An 11,080-nucleotide genomic window follows, 5' to 3' on the forward strand; every position below is an offset into this window, starting at 1 on the left:
TATATCGATTGTTTGAATTTTTACACGTATAATAATTGTCAATTTGCAAAATATGGGATAAATGGAAAGTATGGGGATGGCATTCAAATGTATCTTAATACTAGCTTATTGTTATAAATGGTTAATATTGAACTCTTTGGTTTTATCTTTAATTTCACCATTCGTTACAAAAGATATTTAAAAACCACACACACACACACACCAAAATTCACAATGCATCGTAGCAGTGTGCCAGTTTGTGTAGTATTCAAGTTTGATATCGGTTTCCATGGAGCACCTAGATGAATGAACACAAAACTCTCCAACATAGTACATATTTGGTCTATAAACTGCTAGTTGGCCATTCCCAGTTTTTAAATTTTCAGGTCGATATATATTTAATTCATCGACATCCAGGTCAAAACTGTCTGTTAAATCATTCAAAATTAAGTCACAATCATTGCAATGAATCATATCCTTAGATACATGTTCCTCTAAACTAGGTATTCTCGGTTGATAAGGTTTATATCTCAAGTGCTAAAAATTATTCCATAGATGCCTATGTGTCATGTAAAAGCACTTAGTTTCTGGGCACCTAGTTCCAGAGACTCATACATTGACATTAACGGATAAAGTCTTAGAATATATTTTCACCAATCGTGTCTGGTGCAAGAAACATTTGCCATGCACTTTTAAGGCCCTGGACCACCCACAGCTCTATTATAATAACATACATATAGCCTACATAACCAGATAGTATGATTATTGCAAAAACCAATAAAACCAGACCACAATACAATGACACAATTCCCGAGAAATGCAAACTTTCTATGGCATCGTTTATGCAAAGATTCATTTTTAATAGTCAGATCAGGACTTCTGGTGTCACGAGGCGATAATCGTAATAAAAGTACGTCAGGATGGTTTCGGGGTTATGATACCTTTTTGTAAAAAAATTTGACAAAAGATAAGTGGCAAATAATAACCTGAAGCCCCTTTCTTTATACAAGTTTCTTGATTGTAACCCTTTTATTCGCCAGGGTCTGTAAGACAGCTACTCCAAGTGGTACTCAGCTTTCTGATAGATTTCAGTTCTATGATTGATTACTATTTATAATCTCGCAAGGTTTCCATTTCTAGCTAAACATCAGGTTTTTTTTTATGCTGCTAAAAATAAATTGGCAACTTGAATATATCAACATTGAACGACTTGTTTATTTGGGTAAATGCATAGAAATCAACAGGTACTGATAAGAAGATAGAGGTCAATTATTTTTTAATTGGATCGTGGTTAATACAAACCAAAATAATGAGCACATTTAGTTCGCAGTTAAAGTTGTTTATATGGTTTGTTTATTGGTGGAAATTATATAATCAAATTTTATATATTAGAAATACCTATGAAGTGGACCTAACTAGCTGCATTTGAATCCTAGTGGGGGTATGCCAATGGGACTATTTTCCTGCGGTATTGTACGATAATTGCAGTTGCTATCAGGCTTTACAAATCTAAATGCTTTGGTGACTGCTATATCAATTCCAATCTTTGATCTAAATTGATAAAAAGGAATAATTTTTAAGGTTATCTAGGGGGTTTGTGGAGTTACCTAAGGTGGTAAGTGTTTTTTTAAAGGGGTACTAAGCTGAGTTACCTTAGGAGGTAGGTGGGCTATCCATAGAGGTGGTGTAGTTATCTAATTGGGTAGGTGGGTTACCTAAGGTGGCAGGTGGAGTTATCTAAGGGGAAGGTGGGGTATCCAATATAGGTGGTGTAGTTATATAATTAGGTAGGTGGGTTATTTAAGGGGACATATAGGGTATCTAATTGGGTAGGTGTGTTTAAGAGGTAAGTAGGGTATCCAAGGAGGTGGTTATGGCTATCTAAGGGAGTGAATGTTGTTTTCTCCCATTTATAGGCTTCATTCACACGGCACGAGCAAGTTATTAAAAATTGGTAATTTCCGGCCACATGCCAGGAAATTAAAATGTCGCATGAAGACTCCCATTCCTACCATGTTTACTATGTTTACAGTTGTTATTCATATTGTTGATCAATTAAATACTTGTTGATTTACGAATGTTATTCATATTTTAAAAGATTAGTTGGTAGTGTATCAAGTAATCATAATGGTAGTGATATCGATGACGCAATGACTTGATGACTGGAGGGGAGGTCCTTGATGACGTAGTTGATGTTTTGAGAATTTAGAGTGTTGTTATATTTATTTTTTATGGTTTTATTCATGAAAGAAACAGATTTTCCCTCATTTCTCTCTGGGATTAAAGGATTTCTCCACTCTCTGTATTTAAATTTTAGATTTTTAATTATCTCAAGTGGAGAAATCCTGTGATCTCCTCGAGACTGAAGGAGAATCTATATAACCAAGTAAGTGGATTAGGTCCTCTAATAAGAGTCTAAAGGGTTAATTTGCATCAAATTATTCATCCAATATTCATGTCTTGCCAAATCCTAACTTAAGTAATGTGATGTAATTTTCTTACACACCAGTTTCATGTCACACTGTTTATTTGAGAGGTGCTTGGTATCAGGATTTAACCCCCTTTCAAAATTTTCCTTGCATTTTAATCATCAACTAAAACAAGGGAAATCCTACCCAATTCTGTTGTGCTTTGTTATAATATCAGTAAATAGATGTTCTTATGTAGATGATACAGGTTGTTATAAAAAGAGAAACCTATTTATGTCGTTGGAATCATGTAATCAAGCCAAGTATTTTCATTGCCATATCCTGTCATATTCGATCTCTATGTAAATGGGAAAGATACTTCCTGGATAAATTTCTGTATAAATAGATGAATAATGTCTTGAAATTTAGGTCAGATTTCTGTATGAATAAATCAATAATGTCTAGAAATCTAGGTGAATTTATTTTAGTGCTTAACTCTGAAATTTTAACAGAATGGTGGAGATATATTGGACTTTTAACTTTATTTGACTCGTGATACTTTGTCTATCTGTCTGTTATTTTAATTTGATTTAATCATCTTTAAATTTAGTCACTACTTTAAAAATAGAAAATGCTAAAATGAATTTTGCATGAAAGTGAAATGAATATTACCATAACAATTTCAGTTCATATGTTGTATGTGTTAATGCATGCCTTATGTTTGAAATGCTCAGTAAAATGCAAACACGTACATTGAAAAACTGCTATTTTAAGAACTTGACAGCCACAGTCATGCTGCATAAAACATAGCATACCCAAAACTTGACAACCTGTCATACTGCATAAAACTTAGCATTCTCAAAACTTGACAACCACAGTCATACTGCATATAAATTAGCATTCTCAAAACTTGACAAGCAGTCATACTGCATAAAACTTAGCATACTCAAAACTTGACAAGCATAGCCAAAGTGCATAAAACTTAGCATACTCAATATATATTAATTTACTAGTTACTAGATTACTTGTGCCTTCTTCACAAGTGTAGTGCATTTGATTTGCATTGAATAAATTATACTTTAGTTCAGTTGCTGGCTTTCACACTATGCTCAGTGCTCATGTGAGCATTCATAGGTAAATAAGAACTCATTACCTTTAAAAGATGAATGTCATCCAACTCACTTTCAGTTGAAAGTATACAATGAATACCTTAATATAGTGTTATCACTCCTGAACTGGTTCCATCATCAGGGGATCCCCTTTTTCCTCAACTGTTCTGCGCTGTCCACTACAATCATCAAGTATTGCACTGACTGAGTTGATCAGGCTCAGCCAAGAGCCAGCTAGTTCTTCCATTGCTCCTCTCTCTTCCTCCTTTTCAATCAAGACATTCCATTACGTTCCTTTCTGCTCTTCAAACTAAACTTCTACTTATTGGCCCAGTTAGTCAAGGGACCCCATCACTCTCCATATAAGTTTGTAAAACCAAACCTCTACATCCCACCTCTACTGGGAAATACCATGTTTTCCAATTCTTATCGTGATTCTTGTTAACAAAATCCTGGTACTTGGTAACCTTTCTCTCATGGGCTTCTTCTGGTCTTGATTCTCATGGAACTGTCAGCTCTACAAGAATAATCTGCCCCCTGGTTCTAGACCACTTGAATCAAAACATGTATTTCAATTCAGACTTTGCTCTGTCCACTTGGCTGTAGAATGTGCTTTCACATGGGAATATAAATACCCAAATACATTCATATATATCTGTTTGTTGTTTTATTGACAATCACTTTATAAATTGCCTTCTGGTCTAATCACATCAAGACACCTATCATTCAAAAATGCAATGAATTTTTATGAATTTTGTTATGAATGTTGTGCAGGTAAAATATTTTGACATTAGTAGTTATCCCAATATATATTTCAGTGCATTTGTGAGTTCCTGTGATTTCCAATATTTTTTTCCGCTCCTTTCTCAGCCTACCTGTGTATGTTTTATCAATGTGTTCAAAGAGAGTCTAGATGACATAAAACAGGAACTTTACTACTATTTACTCTACCCAGATAATCATCCTATAATAAAAATAGATTGAAATTGAATAAATTGACTTCTAATGCAATTTGGGTAAGTTAATGTGATTATTGAAGTCTTGTGAAATGTCTGGAATTTTTTATATTAGTAGTAGGTATAATAATCCTCATATCAGGCCCTGTTTTGAAATAGTTGCATTCATACCAGTATTTGTTTTAGTAATTTTTAGAACTGATTTATAAGTATATGAACTATGCCCACTTTCTGTGAAGTATTCATTAGATAAGTATGAAGTTGTTTTTTAATTGAAAAATTTCCTTATTAATTTGTTGCAGTTAAGTCATTTTTTGTCTCACCTTAATGATATGCTTGAAAAAATATTTTGGAAGATGATAACTAAAATTTGACAAAAAAGATGGTCAGTCAATGCAGAGATTACTCTTTCAGGAGTTTGATTGTGGAAAAGAAGCCCAAGCTATGACTAACTCAGTTTCCTTAGAAAGAGGAATAATCAAGATCTTTGAATTGGTCATGACTATTCCATTTGTTACATTGATTGAAGGAAATGATTATTTTTTCCAGAATGTTTTAGGTAATTCCCTAATATGCTGCTTCCAATCATGAATTATTGTTTTCTTCCATCCCTAATATAACATCTTTTCCAATTAGACAACTCTGAGATTTGCAATAATACAAATTCTTGTTCCTGAAATCCTAAGGCCATTTAATTAAATCTGAGACTATGAACTCTATTTGACCCTAAAGAGAAGTACTACTAATGTAATTTCTTTAAAGTTGGTTTAGTTACTACCAGTATCCATTCTTCATTTCTTTTTCTTTATTATTAGTTTATTAAAATAAATCACAGACTCGTTATAATACAGAATTGGCTAGACCAGTGAAGATGCAATTATAGTTGTCAGTGTAATTGGTGTTGTCAGTGTTGTCAGTGTTGTTGATGATGTCTGTTTTTTCAGTGTTGCAGATGTCCATAATGTTTGTGTTGTTGGTGATGTCTGTATTCTCAGTGTTGCAGGTGTCCATAATGTTTGTGTTGGTGATGTCTGTATTCTCAGTGTTTCCAGTGTGGTTAGTGTAGTTGGTGATGTTTGTGTTGATAGTGTTGTTGTCAGTGATGTTGGTGATGTCAGTATTCTCAATGTTGCAGGTGAGGTTAGTGCTGTTGTTCTTGTTGTAACTGTTGTCAGTGTGGATGGTGAGATTAGTGGTGTTGTGCTCATTGTCAGTGTGGATGGTGAGGTTAGTGGTGTTGTGCTCGTTGTCAGTGTGGATGGTGAGGTTAGTGGTGTTGTACTTATTGTCAGGGTGGAATGTGAAGTTAGTGGTGTTGTACTTGTTGTCATTGTGAATGGTAAGGTTAGTGGTGTTGTGCTTGTTGTCAGTGTGGATGGTGAGGTTAGTGGTGTTGTACTTATTGTCAGGGTGGAATGTGAGGTTAGTGGTGTTGTACTTGTTGTCATTGTGAATGGTAAGGTTAGTGGTGTTGTGCTTGTTGTCAGGATGGAATGTGAGGTTAGTGGTGTTGTACTTATTGTCAGTGTGGATGGTTAGGTTAGTGCTGTTGTGCTTGTTGTAACTGTTGTCAGTGTAGATGGTGAGATTAGTGGTGTTGTGCTCGTTGTCAGTGTGGATGGTGAGGTTAGTGGTGTTGTACTTGTTGTCATTGTGAATGGTAAGGTTAGTGGTGTTGCGCTTGTTGTCAGGGTGGAATGTGAAGTTAGTGGTGTTGTACTTATTGTCAGTGTGGATGGTTAGGTTAGTGGTGTTGTGCTTGTTGTCAGTGTGGATGATGAGATTAGTGGTGTTGTGCTTGTCATCAGTATTGTCAGTGTGGATGGTTAGGTTAGTGGTGTTGTGCTTGTTGTCAGTGTGGATGATGAGATTAGTGGTGTTGTGCTTGTCATCAGTATTGTCAGTGTGGATGGTTAGGTTAGTGGTGTTGTGCTCATTGTCAGTGTGGAATGTGAGGTTAGTGGTGTTGTGCTTATTGTCTGTGTTGTTGAGGAGGTTAGTGGTGTTGTGCTTATTGTCTGTGTTGTTGAGGAGGCTAGTGGTGTTGTGCTTATTGTCTGTGTTGTTGAGGAGGCTAGTGGTGTTGTGCTTGTTGTCAGTGTGGATGATGAGATTAGTGGTGTTGTGCTTGTCATCAGTATTGTCAGTGTGGATGGTGAGGTTAGTGGTGTTGTGCTTATTGTCTGTGTTGTTGAGGAGGCTAGTGGTGTTGTGCTTATTGTCTGTGTTGTTGAGGAGGCTAGTGGTGTTGTGCTTATTGTCTGTGTTGTTGAGGAGGTTAGTGGTGTTGTGCTTATTGTCTGTGTTGTTGAGGAGGCTAGTGGTGTTGTGCTTATTGTCTGTGTTGTTGAGGAGGCTAGTGGTGTTGTGCTTATTGTCTGTGTTGTTGAGGAGGCTAGTGTTGTAGGTTATGCGTGCTGTCAAAGATGTTTTTACTGTTAGTGTTATTGGGGTTGCTGTTATTGGTGTTGTGCTTGTTGCTAGTGTTGTTTTTGTTTGTGATTTCATGTTATTTATTTTGTTGTTTTTCTTAAAATTGAAAAAAGATATTGGCCATAGAAGATTATAAAAGTTTCATCTTATTTCTACTTTATTACAATGGATAACAATGAATGAATTATAAAGATGTGTTCTCTTTCTTTTTTCCAAATTATCAGGAATATTAAGGAGTTGTTGTTTTTTTATAGTGCAATTGCTATTTTTCTTCCTTTCTTTCTTTTATTTTTTTCAGTTATTGACATACCTCATGAGCAATTAAAGACAGCTATTTACATAAGAGTAACGAAATTACTGTAAACATAAAATAAATTTTCATTAAGTGATTTTAAACCCTTTTTTTTATGGATTTATATTACTGCTATTTGTGCATCTACCCACATATCATATTTGATGGATTTTAATAATTACTTGTTACAATTGTTGTCTGTATAGAAAAAAAAGCTTCATTTGTTTTCCTTTGTTCTAAAAGTTTTCATTCCAGTGTTATGGAATGTTTGTAAAAAAGGGGGAATGGTGGGTGCATTATGTGCATTAGTGTTTTTTTACCCCTGCTTTTAAAGTGGTAGTATGTAATGATCATGGTGAACGTCCATTTTTTTTGTTGTCCATTTGTCTGTTTGCCAGTCCCCAGTTCCAATCTGCTACTACATGTACTATGAAACCACTGAATGGAATTTGATAAATCTTTGACAGATTCTTTACATGATGCCATTGTGCACCTGCTATTTTCTTTTCTTTTGAAACCTTTTCGGGTTTCCTAATGCAGAACATGGACTTTGTCATTGGTCAACCAAGAGGGGATCATCTTCTAATTTGCAACTCCTCTGAAACCACAGAATGGAATGTTGAATCTTTCTTTCACATGATGCCTATTTTTTTTTCACATCTCATTGCCTTAAATCACTTATAGCATTTCCTATATGTTTTCTGGGTAGGGGAGCGGGGGTATCACCAAGTGAGCTTTGCTCACAGTTTTTCTGGTTTTCTTTAGTCTCCAGCAGAAATTCTTTATGCCTGTGGATAATTTTTGTGATCTGTTATTTATGTTCTGTAAGTGGTATCAACACTTACTGCGTATTAATGGTCTCCGCTCAATTAATGATTTAGATACTTTTTTTAAAGTAAGCTGAGCCAAATTAACACTTGACACCATGGATGTTTAATTTAAGAAAACAGTACATCAACTTTGATTGACATAATTTAAGATTTGCATTAAGTTAATGTCATTTGATGGAAATTATGTATGGCAAATCATGCTCTGTAGTTCAATCCAAAACAAATTTCCAATATTCATGTAGATTGTGAGTTTGGAAGCACGTAATTTTGTATTTAAAACCTTGTATAATTTTTAAGACAATATCAATGGATTTTTATCAGATATTTTTCGTCTGTGTTCAAAAAAGAATTATGATTCTTACATTGGCATGAAATTACAAAACTTGTGATTTTGGCTTAATTATAGGAATTACTGACTGTTTCCTGTTAAATAACAGTCTGTGGCAAAAAACGGGTGAAATCTGGAAATTCCGCATTCAGTTTTTGTTCACATGATATCAATTTCTGATAGATATAAAACCCTGAGTGTTTGTCATTAACATAATTCAAGGGCTAAGCAGCTAACAGAGACAAGATAACAAGAACTCATTTCAGTAAAGTGGAAACAAGAGGTATATTTTTGTCTGGCTTTTGGAGTCAACCTACCAGTATATACTTAATCTGACAAGTTAATTAGGACCTAGCATCATCAAATTTATGGGCTCTATATGGTTTTCTCTTTGTCTAACTGTCTGTCTGTCAGACTGAACTAGTGTACATAGCACTACTGTATGAAGATGACCTTATAAAGTTTTTGATACTTGTTAAATGATTATTTTTACAAACTTCATTTTTTGGGCCCTGCATCAGCAAAGTAGGTATACATAATAGATTTCTTTTTATCCATCTGCCTTTCTGATTTTGTGTTCTTCAACAAATTTGTAAGTAACAGTCCCAAATGATACAAAACTATACATAGTGCTGTCTCCATTGTTTTAAAGTTTTACTTGAACTCCTTTAAAGCCTAAGATGATGCTTTTTAGCATTATGTATCGTAGATTTTGAAAATATAAAAGATAGAAATAAACATTGAAATGATAGAACCTTGTGACAAGGCCATCAAAAGTCTCAATTGTATTGATGGTGTATTTAATGATAGAACCTTGTGGCAAGACCACCAAAAGTCTCCATTGTATTGATGGTGTATTTAATGATAGAACCTTGTGACAAGACCACCAAAAGTCTCCATTGTATTGATGGTGTATTTAATGATAGAACCTTGTGACAAGACCACCAAAAGTCTCCATTGTATTGATGGTGTATTTAATGATAGAACCTTGTGACAAGACCACCAAAAGTCTCCATTGTATTGATGGTGTATTTAATGATAGAACCTTGTGACAAGACCACCAAAAGTCTCCATTGTATTGATGGTGTATTTAATGATAGAACCTTGTGACAAGACCACCAAAAGTCTCCATTGTATTGATGTTGTATCTTAATTTAAACCTTTAAAAGTTTGCAGGTTTAACTGAGATTGTGATAACCACAACAGACAAAGGAAGAGCTTGGCAAGGTTGATGTTTAGAAGGGACTCTATAAAATATTTAATTTTTGCTCTGCTTGATCACATGATTTTGTCCCCAGGTATATAATTTATCCAAGTGAGTGATTCAGGTTCTTTTTAATATGTACTTGTACTTAGTTTGAGGTGCTTCATATTGCCTCAAATCCAATCACTTCTTTTTATCTGTGAATTATTCAGCACACTGGGAATTTCCATAGAAATAAAGTCTATTACAACAATCTTGATATTCTGACTTCCTATTAGAATTTTACCCTGATTTATGCAATAGCTGTGTGAAAACAGCTTGCAAACGAAAAAATCTATAAATCTTATTAGTTAAGTCTGTTGATTTGAATTTAAATTACAAATGTACATTATCTTACCCAAAGGGCTATTTGCAACATGGAAATTTAATTAATATAGATGAAATTTTTAGTTTTGGCATCTTCAACACTGAAGCCTTCTCATTCCTGTACACACAGATGCAGTGAAAAATCAATTGTCAGATATTAAAGTGCAGTATATGTTGGATATTGAATTACAAAAGGTTAAATACAGAATCACAATGAAACAAAATTGATGTAAAATATCAAGTCCAATTTTATCTTGGCGCTAGTTCAATTGATCTCTGACGTAAAAATTACATGTATCAGGTTTTAACTTGATATTTCAACTTGCCTCAATGTAATTATTTGCTGCATTTGAGAAGGAAATGCTTCCATTTAAGTCTGCTTTAAATTATATTAAGTGTAAATTGTAACATAAGGTAATAGTAGATAAGTTAATGACCATGTTGGTTCCGTGAGGCTTGTGGGGCCCTTGTAGAGTTGTAGAATTGACCTTTAAATTTACATTTTTATAATTTCAATAATTATATTCCTCTCATAGTCCTGCAATACCTCTTTTGTAATTATTAATCTGTCTTTTGTATTAAAACTGTTTTTTTTTAATTTGAAAGACACCAGATGGACTTCTTTCCAGTACATTTACACAATGTGAGGAAAGCTCAGATTGCTCCAATGGTCTTTTATAGAATAAATACACACTGTGAGGAAAGTTCAGAAGGCTCTAGATGGACATCTATAGAGAATATCTGCACTATAAAGAATGTTCAGAAGGCCCCAGATGGACTTCTAAAAAGGATATCTACACTGGAGGAAAACTCAGAAGTCCCAGGTGGACATCTATAGGTGACTTCTACACTGTGAGGAAATCTCAGAATGCTCAAGATGGACTTCTATGGAGGACATATATTCCATGAGGAAGGCTAAAAGGCTCCAGATTGACATCAAGTGATGACACCACACTGTGAGAAAAGCTCAGAAGGCTGCAGAGGGACATCAATAGATGGCACCCCACTGTGAGGAAAGTACTGAAAGCTTCATATGAATATCTATTGAAGAGATCTTCACTGAGAGAAAAGTTCAGAAGGATCGAAATGGACATCAACGGAGGACACCACACTGTGAGAAAAGCTCAGAAGGCTCCAGATGGAGATCAATAGATGACACCACACTTTGAGAAAAG

General features: G+C 34.6%; 1 protein-coding gene across 1 annotated transcript; it reads right to left on the reverse strand.

Annotated features, from left to right (window-relative positions):
* Nucleotides 1-3,611: 3,611 nt before the first annotated feature.
* LOC148627308 (uncharacterized) lies at nt 3,612-7,466 on the reverse strand. The gene is made up of 2 exons (XM_088564826.1): nt 5,302-7,466; nt 3,612-3,761 (listed from the first exon to the last, which is right to left on the reverse strand). The coding sequence occupies exons 1-2, from the start codon at nt 6,958-6,960 to the stop codon at nt 3,612-3,614; spliced, it is 1,809 nt and encodes a 602-aa protein (XP_088420952.1). The 5' UTR covers nt 6,961-7,466.
* Nucleotides 7,467-11,080: the final 3,614 nt, after the last annotated feature.

Source organism: Perna viridis, chromosome 1 (assembly GCF_037379345.1).
Source record: "Perna viridis isolate PV_CMFRI_1.1 ecotype Kerala chromosome 1, ASM3737934v1, whole genome shotgun sequence".
NCBI lineage: Eukaryota > Metazoa > Mollusca > Bivalvia > Mytilida > Mytilidae > Perna > Perna viridis.

Coding starts and splice junctions, on each gene's coding strand:
- LOC148627308 (XM_088564826.1), bottom strand. CDS start 6,960: ATGAAATCACAAACAAAAACAACACTAGCAACAAGCACAACACCAATA. Junction 3,762..5,301: donor TCACTGGTCTAGCCAATTCT/GTATTATAACGA, acceptor TTGATTGAAAAG/GAGGAAGAGAGAGGAGCAAT.